General features: G+C 43.4%; 1 protein-coding gene across 1 annotated transcript in view; it reads left to right on the top strand.

The window, feature by feature from the left end:
* The window catches only part of MXD4 (MAX dimerization protein 4), a 104,290-nt gene that overhangs the window by 13,169 nt on the left and 73,223 nt on the right, over window positions 1-17,898 (top strand). Inside the window, exon 3 of the mRNA XM_030191109.1 lies at window positions 6,320-6,349. Coding sequence (XP_030046969.1) covers window positions 6,320-6,349 — 30 coding nt within the window. The remainder of the gene's footprint in view (window positions 1-6,319; window positions 6,350-17,898) is intronic.

The raw sequence follows: 17,898 nt of genomic DNA, 5'->3' as shown, positions 1-17,898 counted from the left end.
AAATAGGCTTAAAACAGGACCCTGCTTAACCTCCAAACCTAGGCAGCCAATTATAAAATTATCTTCCATATCACTAAACCATCTTATATATTTCTCTAATTATTTACCAACTTCAGTAACTGGAGAACAAGGCTAGTGCTGGGCAGATTCTATGGTCTGTGCCCTGAAAATGGCAAGGAGAAATCAAGGTCAAGTAAACATATGTAGTATCACCTCACATCATATCTTATACTATGAGTTTATCTTGTTGGGCAGACTGGATGGACTGTACAGGTCTTTATCTGCTGTCATCTACTATGTTACTATGGGGCTCATTTTCAAAAGAGAAAAACATTCAGAAAGTGTCATAAAGCAACATTTGAATGAATTTCTTCTCAAAAGGTCCAAATCAGTATTTTTACAACCTATTTTGCAGATGTTTATTTATGCAAATCATCTTTAGTGCATCCAGATCACAAGGGGGGGGGGGGGGGGGGGGGGCTTAGGGTATTCCTAACACTTGGATGATTTACAGCCATAATGGAACAAATTGAAAACATCTAGGGCTGAAGCTTCAATTTTTTTGGTCTAAACCTGTTTTTAGAACAAATAAGGGACAAAAAGTTGCCCTAAATGACCACATGACCCTTTACTCCTCCAGTGGTCATTAACGCTGGCCTAGGCCTAGTGGATGGGCTGCCTCTGGGTGCCTGGAGATTGAGGGGAACACATGCTAATATATATGGGGTGTCTGTGGGTGGGAGAAGGAACCCGTGCTGATGTGGGGAGATCTGCCTGGTGGATATAGGGGATTAATGCTGTCGGGAGTAGTGATTTTATGAAGCTGTTCTCACCATAATTGGGGACATGCTGGGAATTACATCTGCAATCCTGCTCCTCCTTACAGTATTTTACAGAAGGCTCAGCATTCATCAGTGCCTTTTGTAACCTACCAGGGGAATTGGAAATTGAGATGTCCAGGTTGGGGCATTCACATATTGGTGTTCTATGTAAAAATGGGCCTTCACGTCTTCACTTTCTCTTTCATCTCAAAGAGAGTTACAATCCAATCTGAATTATTGATAATAAAGTCTGATTTCTCCTTTCTGAAATGTTTGAGGAAGGCAGATTTAAGGATGGCTTTTCCAAAGGAAGGAATGCTGTTTGGATGACCCCATAAATAGTGCATGAGACAGAGGTAGATTCAGAATTCAATCTCTTGGTGCTGGCGAGGGCTGGCTACATTGTGGGCGTGGTGTTTACTGCTCCTGGGGAGAAGGGAACCCAAGCATTTCTCAACAGTAAATGCCAAAAACATACATCCCTAGGATTTGTAGGTAATATGGATCTTATAAAAATAGGTTCTACATCCAGAGCTACTATTATAGGCTTCCAGGCATATTGAACTGCATCAGCAGACTCAAATGCTGAATTATGAAAGCAAACGGCTACATCCTTACACTTAGACAAGGAATGAGTGAGAATCCACCAGCACATGGGGGAAAAAGAAGCAACAAAATTTGCAAACAAGAGAAACAAATTTCTTAAAGAATTTCTTAGACCAGCAAAGAAAGGAAAGAATAGTGGCTAAAAGCATACATAAAGAAGGAAACAAGAGTCTCTTCAGAACAAGTAGATCAAAACCCGACTTAAGAATGACTACGGAGAGTTGACTTTAAACATAAAGAAGAGCTATTGACAAATGCAGCACAGGAATTGTGGATCATGGACAAGTTGGTTCACAGCCAGTATAGAAACAAAATGCTAAAAGAAATGCAGATTTTGTAGCACTGAACTGGAAATGGTCACACATCTTACTGAGGACATCTTTTACAGAGCCGCACTACTGATTCCTATGGGCTTCCTCTCATTTGTCACACAGGAATCGCTAGTGCGGCTTTGTAAAAAAAAAAAGCCCTAAGTGAGATGTACTTAAGTCAGGAGACATGTACATCAATATGATAAAAAAAAGCACATCTCACTAAAGCATTGTGGCAGAATAATACTGGGGTTATGACCCTAACAGAATTGTGGAGAATGAAGAAGTTGCGATCTAGAGAGTGACACGGGGACGGGGAACCGCAGTAACCATGGGAATGGTGACGGGGACAGATCCGACAGGACGGGGACAAACTTGTCATTTTCTACTTTGAAGCCTGTTAATGAACTGGACTGTTATGTATGTTTGAGTGATGCCTACAAAGATATTTTGACTTTTTTTTTTTTTTTGAAAAACAAGCAAACATACTGGCCACAACTAGCAAAATTTGCATGGGGGATCCTGTATATCCTGCAACCATCACATCTTCTAAGAAGACAACTTTTATTCCAGGAAGGACTGTGGAAGTCAGGAGAGCTAGATTGAATCCTGAGATTGTTGCTGACTTCTTATTTATCCACAGATTAAAAAACCATAACAGTGCTTCATAGGGCATATTTTTCCCCTCTAGAGCATATAGAACGGGTTGTATTTTATACCCCTGGACATTTTAACAGTGTGAATTAGGATTCCTTGGTGTAGTAGAAATCACCTGTTGTTGGGGTTGGAAGGGTAGAGGGTGGTGGTGGGAAGGAGGGTTATTATAGCTGCTCATTGTTATTATTGTTTTCTATTTGTAATTTATACACAACAGTTGCACAGCATATTGTTCCTTTTTATATTTTAATAAAATGATTTAAATATAAAATCATAAGTGTTCAAGGCTTCTGCAGATGAGGACAGAGCCCACGAGGACGGGACGGGGACAGAACCTGCGGGGATGGGGTGGGGACGGAGACAGAACCCACGGGGATGGGGCCAAACTTTGCCCCTGTGTCATTCTCTATTGTGATCACCTGGGACATTTCCCACTCCCATTGATAAAAGTTGGATGCAAGAAAACTAGACTTTATGGTAAAGGATAAATGCATAGGGCTGGCATTACTAACAGAAATGTCAGTACCATGTGATCCTCAAACACCTAAGAAAACATAGTGGAAAGATATAGAAATTGCCCCAGTTGTATGGGGCACCACTAGGTTGATTAAGAAGAACTTTCCAGCTTCTACATATTATACATTTATAATTTCTAGAGGGAGGCTGTCTTTGGCATAGTGCAAATGATGAGATAAGCACGAGCAGTCAATCTGAGGGACTGAGAGAATTTCCATCATATCTGGTTTAGGTTCGTGCCTGTCAGTGTATGCAGTGCTAATCCATCTGGAGACATTTTATCCTGAGAGGTACTCACTGACTGGTTTGGGAGTACATTTGAATTGAGTTCTATAGGTACAAACTTAGGGGCCCTGTTTACTAAGGCATGCTAGCGTTTTTAGCGTGCGCTAAAAAGGTTAGTGCGCCTACAGCGCAGCTTAGAAAACAGGACCCTTAGATTGTGGGCCCTCCAGGGAAAGAAAAAAGAGATGGGATTTGATATACTGCCTTTCTGTGGTTACTATCAAAGTGGTTTACATATTATATACAAGTACTTTATTACAGTATTTCCCAAGTTCAGTCCTGGAGTACCCCATGTCAGTCAGGTTTTCAGAATATCCACAATGAATATGCATGAACTTGATTTGCATATACTACCTCCATTATATGCAAATCTCTTTAATGCATATTCATTGTGGATATCCTAAAAACCTGACTGGCAAGGGGTATTCCAAGACTGGACTGGGGAAATGCTGCTTTATTTTGTACATGGGGCAATAGAGATACCTGCTGTACCTTCAGCTACAACTGAAAAAGGTGTGAGCTAAATCCCAAATCCCTTCCATTCCCTCCTCATACTTTTCAGTTGGAGGATTATCAGTGCAGTGGCTGAATTAGAAAGGAAAGGAATTTAAAGTGTGGGGGGGGGGGGGGGGGGGGGGAACTCCCGGTTAACCCTTTGTACCTCAACCTCCAATGATGATGAAATAAAGTTGGGGTAGGTGGGCGAAAGGGAGAAAATTTTATTTTATTTCTTTCTTTATTTTTTAGAAATCTAATACATGTTTTTAAAAATATTAAGGTTTAAGAACGTGCTTTTGCATATGTTCTGCAGTCAGGGAGCATGACTTCAGGGCACAGCTGGGCCCATGAGATTAAAGGACAATTCTGCATAAAACTAGTGTGAAGGACCAGAAGAAGCTTTTCCATTCACTTGAATACACTTTCTGTATTTGTTACCATAACGGGTGGACACTCGTTACTAAAAATTCCTTTACTGTTTAAACAGTTTCTAGCATTCTCCAGCTTGGCTTCCGAGGAGAGAAACATGAGGCATGCAACATGTTCCTGGGTGCATAGTGTACCCATTACAGGCTCAGAAATAATGCAGAATGCAGACCAAATAACTTATTGTTTCTGGAGATGTTTGTCTCCTGAGGTCACAGTTACATTTATTGGCAGAGCAACAACGTGGGTGCTTGCTTTGCAGCGTGTCCAGCTTATTAATGAAGTGTTTGCCTTCTACATGGCTGGGTTTTTTTTTCTTGGACAGTTTAAAGGAAAAGGGAAAAAATGGCAAATGTAGTATTAATGCAGACACAGTATATATTTTAGGCAGGCAGGGTGTATATTGTTAAATATTTGCTATACATGGAGAAGACTGGCTGGTGATGCATTGATTTGGTCCTAAAGAGCATGTGTGCAGAAGAGTTGCTGAGCTTGTGCCAGATGTATTTTATGCAGTGTAGGTAATGCCAGCTGAATTTGATGGGAGTTGAATCTGTGTTGACCCGGCACTTCACTTATTTGTTTGTAATGTCTTCAAAGTTTGTCCAAATAGAACAGTAAAGAAAAGCAAATGAATAGGGCATTCTGCCCATTATCAGCATCGTTCCAGGGTTTTTTAAATGGCCGCCTGTACTAAAGTAGCTGAAAGCTTATATTAATATGGACTGCTGCTTCTGAATTATCTAATTCTGCTGCATGGGGTTGTGTGTGTTTAATTTCAATCTATGCTAGGTAGATAAATAGGGATAATAAAACCTCTAAAAGCTTCTTTTTTTTTGGCAGGAGAATAACGCTGCTTGAGAACCACCTTGCAAAGCCACGGTCCAATGCTCCTGGGCTGCCAGTGCAGGGTCCCCTCAGGCATCCAGCTTTTCCCCGACTTAAATCCCCCTGTGCCACAATCCCGCTCACTCCCACAAGAGCAAGCCTTCCCCCCCCCCCCCACCCCAAAGGACTTTCTTATCTCATTGGTGGTCTGGGGAGGGAAGGGTGTTAATCCAGGAGCATCTGAGCATCGCTCCTAGCGGACCCCCCCCTCCGGACCACCAATAAGATAAGGTAGCCCTTTTGGGTGGGGGGGGGGCTTGTTCTTGTGGGGATGGGCAGGCCTTGTGGCAGGGGGGGGTTAAATCTGGGGGGGGGGGGGCGGATGCCTTGCAAGGACCCTGCATTGACGGCCCAATGTTACCAAACAGTAGAATATCCCCAGCAAAAAGCTGAGGATATTTTACCGTGGTTTTTGGGCCCTAATGTGACTTGCAGTGTGTCACTACAAGTGCATTACAGTATTTGCATAGTAATGAGATGTAAAACATGCATATGCATATTTTGCATCTGCATCTCATTACTACCTAACCCGCGGTCACATGTATTTTTAGTCAAGCAGCATTGGGCCTTTTAGGTTGTAGTAAGGCCAAATAACACTTGTTAAGGCCCTAATGCCACTTGATGAAGAAGTTATCAAGGTCTGATGAAAAGCGAACCTATATTGCACCTTGATTTACTGTGGGAGTCACCAATCTGCAGTATCCCTGCTGCTTTCATACAGAAACTTGATTCCTAGTGGGAGTACTAGGGATCACTGGTGCCATTTTGGATTTGGGCACCGGCAAGGGCAGGAGCAAGTGAGTATTGCTCATGCCTACACCACTGACCATCACTGATTCCGTTAAGGTAGGCACAGAGGGGGGTTACTTGGTTGAGGGTGGTGTAACTTTGGGAGAGATGTCGTTTGGGGGGAAAGAAATTCTTGAGGAGCATGAGTTCAAAAATGAAGACATAATATATATGGAGAGACACTTGCAGCACTGAGATTTAAGCAATATAGCAATGTTGTATGTAGGTTAAGTACACATTTTTGTGATCATGAAATTCTAGGTCCTTGATATCCATAAATTACCTTAGCTGTGCTTGAATCTCTTATCTATGGAATATGAATCCCTATTTTCTAAGGAAGGATTTTTGAAAATGTGAGGTGATATAGTCCCTCAAGCTTGCTCCAGCTGGGACTATAAATAATCTCTTATGCAAGTTCTGTGACTGTCTAATTACAGTGTGTTTTCTTATGGGGCTTATGAGAGTTATTCAACCATTGTAAGAATTGCAGGTTCTAAAACTATATATATTTTTTGTCAACAGGTCATCACACAATGAGCTAGAAAAACATAGGTAAGTAAGAAGTTCAATTGTCAACACAGGTACATCTTGTTCTGAAGTAGATTTTTTTTGTATTGTAGCTTTGAATTGATAGTTTTCATTCTGCTGTTAAAATTACTGTAGATAAACATACATTGTCCAATTCAACCTTTCTTGGCTGCTGTGCTTCCACATATTCAAGATTTATTTTATGTAAATAACAAAACTGGTTTGTTGTATTGGTCGACTGGGCCTATCCTAGTGCTTAAACTTTTATGTGAAGGATTTGCAATGGCCCAAAGAAAGAGTAGTGTAACCAGCAAAGCTCTTCCAGAGGAAAAACAGTCAAGACTCAGAAGCACAGCAAAGCCAATGCTTGTGAGCCTTGACAGAATCATTTTTGCCTTTACATGTACCGCGTTTTCTTTGACCAGGACAGCTCACCTTCTGTTGAGACTTTTCAAATAGACCCCTGAGGCAGGCACTTTGCCGAAACACGGTGCTGTGTCGGGTCCTTTCAGGAATAAAGTTCTACTTCTTATTCAGCCGTCCTCTTGTTTTTCCTCTGAAAGAGCTTTGCTGTCTATACTACTCTTTCTTTGGGTGCTTTTGTATGTAGTGTATCATGGTCTGCTGCTTTTGCGGTGCTTCTCTACGGGGATTTGCAATGGTCAGATAAGACAGGAAACAGAACAGGACCATTTAATCAGCTATCCACTTGGAAAAGGCAGAGTAATAGAATGCCTCAAGAATCTGTACCAGAATCTGTGCTGATTTAACATAATCATAAATGATCTGGAGATACAAGTGATGAGCGAGGTAGTCAGATGTGCAGACACAAAATTATTTAAAGTTGTTAAAAAGCAGAGGATTACAAAGATTTGCAGAAAGATCTTGGGAGACAAGGACACTGGGCATATAAATGGTAGATGTAATTTAATGTTGCACATAGAGAAAATAACCCCAAACACAGATACAGAATGCTGGGCTCTGAGGGCCTCTTTTACAACGCTGCGCTAGCAATTACCGTGCGGCTAATGAGAGGAAGCCCATAGGAACTGAATGGGCTTCCTCTCATTTGCTGCACCGAGAACTGATAGCGCAGCTTTGTAAAAGAGGCCCCGAGTTACGTGTCACTACCAAGAAAAAGACCTTAGTTATTTATATTTAGTAGCATAGTAAGTGACGGCAGATAAAGGCCTGCATGATCCATCCAGTCTACCCAACAGTCACATTCATTGTCAAATCTAATAGTTTTATTACAACATTTTACTCTCTTAAGTTCCACTGAGATATACAGCATCCATTCTCATAGCATATGATATGAATGTGGTATAAAATAATGTATACTTGGCCTGCAGATCTCAGAGATCCAAGATGGCTGCGCTCTGATAGGACGCTGAGTATCGCGCTCCTCCTGTTACTATGCCTAAACGTCGAGGGAAAACTGCGGCCAGAGCCTCCCCGCTATTTTCCCCGTTACCTGGTCCTATGGATCGGTATGTGCGAGCTCCAGGACTCGACCAAAGTGGCGGAATGCCTCCGGTACAGAACGCTGGCAGTTGGGAGACTACAGCTTCCCCCGGACTCGATACTACGCTGAGCCCCGTCATGCGCACTCCTCCTCCTCAACCGATTGGTGCTAGCTCCTTCCTGCTGGAACCGACAGGGTCGCCCCAACGGGGAGTGAAGGACTCAGAAGAGCGTCAGCAGGAGACTGTAATCACAACAGTGGAAGGAATGGAGGGCAGTTTGCCCAAAGAAGCGCCACAGATCGAGAGGAGAGAAGCTGAGATAATTGGACAGCCTTCTGCAAGGTATGAACTTCCCAAAGAATTGGTAGTAAAACCAAAGGAGGTAACACTTGAAGTACTGTGGGACTTAATGTCTACTTTGGGACAAACATTTATTAAGCAGATTAATGATATTGCACCTAGAGTAAATTCCGTGGAAAATGCTTTGAAAAAGAAAGAGGAAGAAGTAAAAGCCTTAGATGATAAAGTAGATAAGATGGATCAAAGGATTGTAAAATTGGAGACATTACAACCAGCAATGGTAAAAGACTTGACGAATCTTAGGCAAAGAATGGAAGTATTTGAGAATCATATGAAAAGTTACAATTTGAGATTCGTCAATTTTCCTCGATTACCAAATATACTTCCTCTAGAGATGTTGAAACGTTATCTACATGAAGTTTTGAATATACCAGATCAGAATCTGCCACCATTTTCTCAAGTCTATTATATTCCAGAGAAAGACTCGAATCCTGTAAATGAACAACCTATAGATGTTTCTCTTTTGCTTGAATCTTCCGATACGGAATTGGCAACAGCCGCCACATTAGTGGCGACAGTTGCATTATTGCCGGACAAGAACTGGATTTTCCGTCTATTTTTCCGTAATAAAGATAAATCTTTTATAGGTTTTAATATATTACTTTTTCCTGATGTCTCTAAGGAGACTAGACGGCGGAGGAAACAGTTTTTGCTCCTTAAGCCAGAAGTTTTGCACTTGGGAGGTACCTATTTTTTAAGATACCCCTGCAAATGCATAGTAAGGCTTGAGGGGAAAAAATATGTATTTACAGAACCTGCCCAACTCTCAGCGCTTGTAAACTCAGTGAAAAAGGAAAAGCGTTAAAGAATATGTCAAGTTCTCCTAACAGAGATTGCATTATCCTTAATGTTTTTTTCTCTCTTTTTGCTATTCTCTCTGTATTTCCGAATTCTTGGATCTCAATTTATGGACTTGAGTGTCTTTTTTCCTATAGTTTGTTACTGTTATTATTATATATTATTTTTAGGTCAATGGACGCTTTTCAATACAAGAGGTTTCTTGTATAATTATGTTAAATGAATAAATAATAAATAAATAAAAAATAATGTATACTTGATCCTGATTGTCCTTGCCATTTTCAGGGCTTAGACCATAAAAAAAGTCTGCCTTGCACTGGCCCTACTTCTGGCCTTATGGTCACCCAAAGCAGTTTACATAATAAATACAAAAACGTATGAATTAAACCCATTCTGAATCATATCATATTCTGACCTATTATAAAATACCCCATATAACCTGCCCAACTCCATTACCGTTAAAGATGTCACCTCGTACTGGAATTAACTAGGCTTTCAATCTCTCTCAGAATCTACCTCACTGCACCCTTAATTCCTCTAGCAACATATTCTATGGAGAAAGAACCACTCCTGAAAAAGCTCTTTTCTGTTCTCAATTGCTTCACAGAGGGAATCATCATACATACACCTTGATTTTAACAAAAAGGTCTTGGGTATATAGGGCAACAACCTTTCCTGCAATAAACCTGGTTCCGGTTCCCAGGTACCTGAAAAACAATCTTTAAAATCTTAACATGGGGAGGAAGTGACATCACCCTCCAGGATGGTCGCCTAAATCCGAGGCTCCTGTGGCCCATTGTTAAAAAGAGCAAAATAAACAGCAGGTTGTATCATACTGCAGTGGATTTAAGAGGTGGTATAATGATCTGGAACTGACTGCAGTAAATGGTGCCCCTTTAAAAAAATATTGGCAGGAGGTCCTCCAAGATGGTGATGGCAAGCATTCAAGCAGGCAGCATGTCTCTGAAAAAGAAGTAGAGCTGGTGATCCACTCGATAATGGTGATGGTGAAGACAGCCTTCAGATTAGAGACCTGCATGTAAATGGGTTTCACAGGAACCCCTTCTGGGGCTGCGGGGGTTCCACTGGGGATGGAAGCAGTTTCTGTGGGGTTCCACTGGGGGCGGAAGCAGTTCCTGCAGGGTCGGAAGCAGTTCCTGCGGGGTTCCCACGGGGATGGAAGCAGTTCCTGCAGGGTTCCTGGGGGGACGGAAGCAGTTCCTGCGGGGTTCCCACGGGGATGGAAGCAGTTCCTGTGGGTTTCCCATAGAAGTGTAAGCTGCACCTGCGCCGGCCTCTTACCTACCAAGTACCAAGTTCTTTGAGTGCTGCTGCCTCCTCCATGCTTTAACAGTGCAGATGTGGAAAGTCTTCCATTAACCCTCTCTGCTTCTGGGCTGATGCACAGGCCTCATCTCTGAGACAGGCATGAGCATCAGAGGTTACTTGACCCACTGATGCATGCCTGTGGCGACCTCTCAGCACAGAGTGCCAGCGAATCAAAGACAAGTCTTATATGTGTGCACCAGAGTGTTCCAACTTCCATTCCTTCCTTGCCTGTAGTGCTGTGGCTTGAACCTAGAGATAGACTAAGAGAGCCGGCTGGAATCTTTTTTAGGTACAGTTAAATTCTTGCGTGAATGGGTTAGATTTCTGTCCCTGTGCAACTCTCCACATTTGAGATACACATCTAGTTTAAAGAACTTTGTGTCTTAGCTATGCTGAAGAGCAAGGTTATGAAGGTGATCACAGAGTTTGAGCAGGGTTTGAATGATACTAGACACAGAGTTGCTGAAACAGAAGGTTGCATCGGGGAACATGCCAAAATGTTCACTGAGGTGGAGAAACAGCTGCAGGACCTAGAGCAAGGGAATATGGAAAGTGATGTGCTTGATAACCTTGAAAATAAATTGACGTGACAGAATCTATGCTTTTGAGGGGTCTCTGAGTCTGTAGCAGCTAAGATCTGTATTGAGATTGTGACTCGGATGGTCCAGGCCCTCTAGCAGACGGTTGGGGGAGGGGAAGATGAGGATGACCTTCCTGTAATTAATGTTTGTGAGAGCTGGAGCCTGTACAATGGCCTGCTGAGGTTTCAGGTATGATATCGGCTATGCCTGGCCTTGAGGTCACTCTTCAGTCTATTTGGAAAATGCTGGTGGACACTGTGCTATCCAAGTGTTCATCTGAAGTTTCTGCATTGGTGACTAATGTGGCTGCTTTGTCTCAGAAGCAGGAAAGTTCTGCTCTGGAGTTTCAACAAGATTAAAGGAAAATAAAACTGCTGTGGCTGCTTTGATTAAAGGTAAAATTATTATCATAGGCGCCCCGTATAAGAGGCTTGGGGAGGCTAAGCCTCCCCAGCCCAATCGTGCACTTAGAGGCGTCCAAACAGATGTTTAGAAAAGATGCTGCAGTGACCAGTCTCTTGCCTCCTTCCGTCTCCCGCGCGAGTCTTGCACCTCCCCCGCTCTCACCCATCCGCGTGGTGGTCACTCCGGCCAGCTGAGGCATTCTCCCTCCGCTCCAACGCCGGCGATTCACGTAGCCAGCCTTAATCTGCCTGCGTCTGAGCCTCTCCCTCAGACGCGTCCCGCCTCCTCTAATGCAACTTCCTGTCTTACACAGAGGTGGGACGCATCTGAGGGAGAGGCTCCGACGCAGGCAGATTAAGGCTGGCTATGTGAATCGCGGGCGTCTGAGGGAGAACGCCTGAAGCACTCGTGCAACCCAAAGAAGAACGAGAAACCACTGTGGAAGGGGGGCTCCCGGAAGAAGAGCTCAAACTCAGCCAGCTCCCGCTGCCACCCGCCTTTCCAATAATTGTGTAGGCCATGGTGAACTGCTAGAGATCGGCAAGTACTAAGCAGCGTTGGGACAACCCGCTCCATGCTGCCAGTTCCAACTTCCAGCGCCTCCTTTCTTGGTGTGGAAAAACCTGCTCATAAGGTTTACTTAAGTTAAATCTTTTTTGTTAAAATAAAAAATAGGAAACAAAAGTTTGTACAGCTGTCATTTGTATATTATAAATGTACTAGCTGCAAATAATACAGAACAATATCAGCGATCTCCCCCTCATCTCCCCTCCATTCTTCCGCCCTCCCCCTATACTCTCTGACTCACCAGGCTCTTAAAGTTTACTTAAAAATAAGTTACAGTCCATTTACTCGAGATCCTGCACAGAGGCAGGAAGAAGAAAAATTAAATCTTGTTGGTTCCTGGATTGGAGGGTATAGGGAAAAGAGGGAGGATCTGGGAGCCCAAGGGAGTAGAGCCTGAGACAATTCAGTTCTGTGGTTCATTTTCTGCCCAGTCATAAGTACATAAGTAGTGCCATACAGGGATAGACCAAAGGTCTATCAAGCCCAGCATCCTGTTTCCAACGGTGGCCAATCCAGGTCACAAATACCTGGCAAGATCCCAAAAAAGTACAAACATCTTATGCTGCTTATCTCAGAACTCCATTCACTGGGTAAATCTCTCTTATCTGCACCCTTAGCCTCCACTGCTAACTCCAGACTCAATTTCTTTTATCTTGCTGCACCATATGCCTGGAATAGACTTCCTGAGTCGGTAGGTCAAGCTCCATCTCTGGCTGTCTTCAAATCAAAGCTAAAAGCTCACCTTTTTGATGCTGCTTTTAACTCCTAACCCTTATTCACTTGTTCAGAACCCTTATTTTATCATCCTCACTTTAATATCCCTTTATCTCTTGTTTGTCTGTCCTAATTAGATTGTAAGCTCTGTTGAGCAGGGACTGTCTCTTCATGTTCAAGTGTACAGTGCTGCGTATGTCTAGTAGCACTATAGAAATGATAAGTAGTAGTAGTAGAGAAGGGGCCAATGCCAGGCGTCAATCCGGTCTTTGAAGCTCCGCCCATCGACGCAGGGAGGAGGACTTGGTGTTTGTGGAAAGTGGAGCTCGGCTCGCTGGTTGCTGCAGGAAAGGTTTTAGAAGAGCGGCTAGTTTTAACCCTGTGACTGGGAGCTGTTCCTACCGATCTTAACCGGGATTTTTAATAAAGCACAAAAATGTATGTGCAATTAACGGGTGAGAGTAGGGAGCTTTCTGTCTGATGTAAGCTTAGGAGCTGGGCAGGATTAGGCGTCTAGTAGAGCCTAGGCAAGTTAGCCTTTGGGTCCCCTACCTAATGTAAATATATTTTAAAGCTCCCAGCCCCAGGGCCTTGCTTGATTCTGATTGCAGAAGAGCTTTGCCCAGCCTGTAGTAGACTTTTTACAAGGCAGTGTATGGATCGATCGATGGAGGGAGGGCAGGGCAGAGGAGAGTTGCTGGATATGGGTGGATGGAGGGGAGAAGAGGGTTGCTGGACATGGGTGAATGGAGGGCAGGGCAGGGGGGAGAGGAGGGTTGCTGGACATGGGTGGAGGGGAGGGCAGGGGGGAGAGGAGGGTTGCTGGACATGGGTAGAGGGGAGGGCAGGGGGAGAGGAGGGTTGCTGGACATGGGTGGGTGGATGGAGGGGTGGGCAGGGGGAGAGGAGAGTTGCTGGACATGGGTGGATGTAGGGGAGGGGAGGGTTGCTGGGTGGGTGGGTGAGTGGATGGAGGGGAGGGCAGGGAAGAGAAGGGTTGCTGGACATGGGTGGGTGGATGGAGAGGAGGGTTGCTGGACATGGATGGAGGAGAGGGAAGGGAGAGAGAAGAAATGCTGGGCATGGAGGGAGGGGAGGGAGGAGTGAGGAAGGAGATGAGATGAGGAAAAATGAAGAGAGTAGAAAAACTGCACATGGATGAAGAAAATAGGCAGAAGCTGGATCCACTGGACAGTCAAGTCTGCGGAGGACCCAGCTTTTACTTACGGATGTAGGCCAAGAAATGAAGAAGGCGGAAAGTAAAGAAATAAATGGAAAGGAAGCCCTGGAAACTGAATTAAGAGGACAGATAGCAGCAGAATCGGATATTGGGCCAGCATGATCAGAAAAACAAAGGTAGAAAAGATCATTTTATTTTCATTATAGTGTTTGGAATATGTCCACTTTGAGAATCAGGTGCTCAACATTAAAAGTTTATATTTATTTATTTATTTACTTATTTATGGCATTTTAGCCCACATTAACAATGAATTCGGGTGTTTTGTGGCTCTACATGAGAATTGTGATATGATCCCTTGTTTCATATTGTTGACGGTCTGCATTTTCCGTATGGGTGGTATATTAGTGTATTAAGTTCTGCCCAGTGTAATATTTATGGTACAGTAAGGTTCTGAGTGTGTTTTTGCACAAAGTTGTGCATAGTGTTTTGCAGTTGAGCGATTGTGGTTAGTATATGCTTTGAGCAACCACTTTATTCTTTGACATATGATACATATCTAATATCTAAATTTAATAAAAGGTATTAATTGTGACTTTTATTTTTATTTATTTCTGTGTTATCAGACAATTATATATTTAAGCTCCATCCCTGGCCCCACCCCTAACCCTGCCCCCTTTAGCCTCCCCAAGCAGTTGGGCCACCGACCGCCTATGATTATTATACATAGAAAATTAGAAAATATTGACATTTTCTTGAGACATCTTAATCTGGTTTTGAATTTTCCCCAAATTATTGGTCAAGATCCTATACCAACATGGCAAAAGTATTTGGTGAAAGTTCTGGGTTTAGTCGCTTCATCTATCCCTCCTTTTGACAAGCTTTATTTTCTTCCTGTGAAGAAACCTAGAGATCAAGAGAGTGATAATTAAGATTTGGATATTTTGGTTATGTTAGAGACTTCAGCAGACGTGTTACAAGAACGGTCCACGTTTTTAGTGAGTTTTGTGTTTGAGCAGGACCTGAATGTAATACTGAGATTTTAGGAAATCAACGACTCTTTTCTTGGGCCAGAGAATATGGATTTATCCGGATGTGTCTCGTGCTACACAAGAGAAGGAAGTTAGTTTTAGCCATGTGTCAAGAAGTTATTACCTTTAGGTGGATCTTTTTTCCTGCGATATGCCCCTGAATACTTACGTTCTTGATATTAAAAAGGTGACCTGACTACCGGCAGTACCAAATGACTGCTTTTTGGGTAGTAGTTAGCTTTAAATTTAAGGTACGTTTAAACTATGAAGCTTATTTTTTGCGCATTCTCCACTAATAGTTCTACAGCCCCTCTTATTTGAGGTATAATGAGAGAACTCTTAACGTTAATTTTTCTTACGTTAATTTCTACTTCATATTATAGTGCCTTATTTGTTTTCTCTGTTTCTGTAAGCAAGTGGAATGTATTTAAAACTGTTAAAAAGAAAAAGAAGTTTTTAGAGCACACTGCACTATAGGCTTCCCTCCCCCAAGTGACAGATACCCAGGAATATTGTGACATGCTTCCAAGACTTTTTAATGAAGGAGTAGGTAGCTGCTAAAACACATAAACTGGGATATTTACAGTGGGATAGCAATAAGGCCAAAGTGTTTTCTGATTTACCACCGGCAACCTTGAAGAAGCGCAAAAGTCTAAAGGATATCGTTGATCTATTAGAAAGGATCATGTTTGCTACAAGTGGACATTTCCCTTTGTCTTGTTCACCATCAGTAGCAAATCTGCATACCAAGGAAGAAGTGGCTTAGGCATTTAGGAAGCCATCCTGTGGATAGAAGACACATTGCCTAGGAGTGGGAGTGCAGTGGGCTGAAAACCTGGGAAACTGGAGTGATTCTCACTGCCACTCTTTGTGACTCTGGGCAAATCACTCAACCCTCCATTGCTCCAAGTAGAAAAAAAATTAGATTGTGAGCTTCCTAGGAGCAGAGAAACAACCTATATATAACATATAAACTACTTGTGTTATACCCAGGGCTTTTTTTGAGGGGGTACTTGGGGGTACTGAGTACCGGCACCTTTTCCATTGGCTGCTAAAATTGACCCATGGTCCCCAAGTTTTAATGAAAGAGCTCAGGCTCTACACACCAATTCTGCCTTGTCATAGGTTCTGTGACTGGTTGCAGGGAGCCTGGCTATTGTGGGGAGGGTCCCTCAGTGATTACCCCCACCCCTGAAGGGTGGCCTAGCATTTGAGTACCGGCACCTTTTTCACTAGAAAAAGTGCACTGGTTATACCACAGAAAGGTGGTATATCAAGTGCATTACCCTTACCCTTCAACATCAATGACAATCATGTGAGATCCAACTGTCACGGTTGTGCCCAGGTCCCGGGCTCGCAGTCACCTCAGTCCCCTGGGTTTAGACCTGGGGAATGCTGCGAGGTGATGGTTTACTGTTTCCCGGGTTCCAGAAGATATGCTGGTCCGGTCCGGTCCGGATCTTCCAGCTCTCCAGATTGTTTTGGGAGTTTTTTGGAACCAAGCAGCACCCATACCTGGTGAACTCCCTTGTGACCTGCCTTTATTAACCACCTGGTAAGGTTCTTAGTTGCCTTGCAACAGTGTTCTTCAGAGGCGTTCCTTTGGTGTGAAGTGTTGCAGTGCCTTTGTGCTGTTTGTGTTGGTGACTTTTACTCTGCTTGTTTTTTGGACTATTCTTCTGCCTGCCGCCTGCCCAGACCCGGATTGTTTATTGGCCTATTCTTCTGCCTGCCGCCTGCCCAGACCCGGATTGTTTATTGGACTATTCTTCTGTCTACATCCTGCCCTGACCCGGCTTGTTTCTGGATTGTTTGTTTGCCTACGGGTTTTCCTGGAACCCAGCGTGTATCTTATGTTCCTGTTATTTGTCAGCCTGCTGCTGTGTCCTGCCGTGTCCTGCAAGTCCTACCGGCCGCCTGAAGCCCAGAGCTCAACTCTTGGTGAAAGGTGGCCAAGTGTAGGTGAAGCCTTACTCCAGTCCACCGTGTTCCAGTTCCGGTCTGCCTTATGTGGTGTTGGGGTGATTCTCCTGCCATTGCTGCTCCTTGGCAGTGGCCCAAGGGCTTACAAACCCAGGTTCCTGCTGTGTATACGTGACACCAACTAAGTGGCAGTGAAGTTACATCGGGAAGGCGAAAGTGCTGTATACACTTTGAGAGGTTTCTGTGTGTTGCTGAGTAGTGTTTCTGTTCATGAAGGAGTGGAGGAGTAGCATAATGGTTAGTGCAGTGGGCTTTGATCCTGGCGACCTTGGTTCAATTCTCACTGTAGCTGCTTGTGACCTTGGGCAAGTCACTTAACCCTCCATTGCCCCAGGTACAAAAAAACTTAGATTGTGAGCCCCCTTGGGACAGAGAAAGTACCTGTATATAATATGTACAGTGCTGTGTATGTCTAGTAGCACTGTAGAAACGATTAGTAGTAGTATGCAGGACTGAACAGTTGCAGAGGCATACTTATTGTCCTATGATCTGTTAAACTTTTGATTTGGGTCCTTGCTAGATCCTGATAGGGCTGAGGGGTTGCATATGTATGTTTAAGATGGGGTATTGAGTAAGGAAGGGAGAAGGAAAGAGAGTTTAGCGTTTTAGAAAAGGTAGTGTAATATTAAATATTTTGCAATTAATTGGAGGGGTAAGAAGCAATATTGTTTTTGCCCAAGGTATTGCTGTAAAATTAGTTTGCATTGCAAGGGGGGAGAGAAGTATAAGTTGGTATGTGTGTACACTCCAAATAAAAGACAGAGGGATTTCTTTCAGGAGTTGGGGAGGGGAGTGTGGATTGTTAGGGGGATTTTAACATTGTCCCTTTAAAAAATCTAAAACTATTGGGTGTTGGCGGGGGGGGGGGGGGGGGGGTACAGCTAATCTGAAGGAACAGAAGGAGCAGTTTGGGGTGGTGGATATACAGTTCTGAGATTTCTATAGCCAGGTTGAAGGGACTATAATTTTTTTCCCTACTTGCACGCGGCATACTCCCAGGAGTCTCTAAAGTGGCCATATAGAGGAATAAGGGTCGTGGAGATGCTATACAAAATTTTGCTTTTCATGGATTACCTATTTTCTCAGTGGAATGACTATAGCTGGTCCTCTCAGTTTTAGTCTGGAGCTACATGATCATGGGAAGGTGACTTAGTTTAAAATT

The sequence above is a fragment of the Microcaecilia unicolor genome, chromosome 2, assembly GCF_901765095.1.
Source record: "Microcaecilia unicolor chromosome 2, aMicUni1.1, whole genome shotgun sequence".
NCBI classification, from domain to species: Eukaryota; Metazoa; Chordata; class Amphibia; order Gymnophiona; family Siphonopidae; genus Microcaecilia; species Microcaecilia unicolor.
The sequence above is the reverse complement of the archived record's forward strand: the minus strand, read 5'-3'. Positions and strand labels throughout refer to the sequence as shown.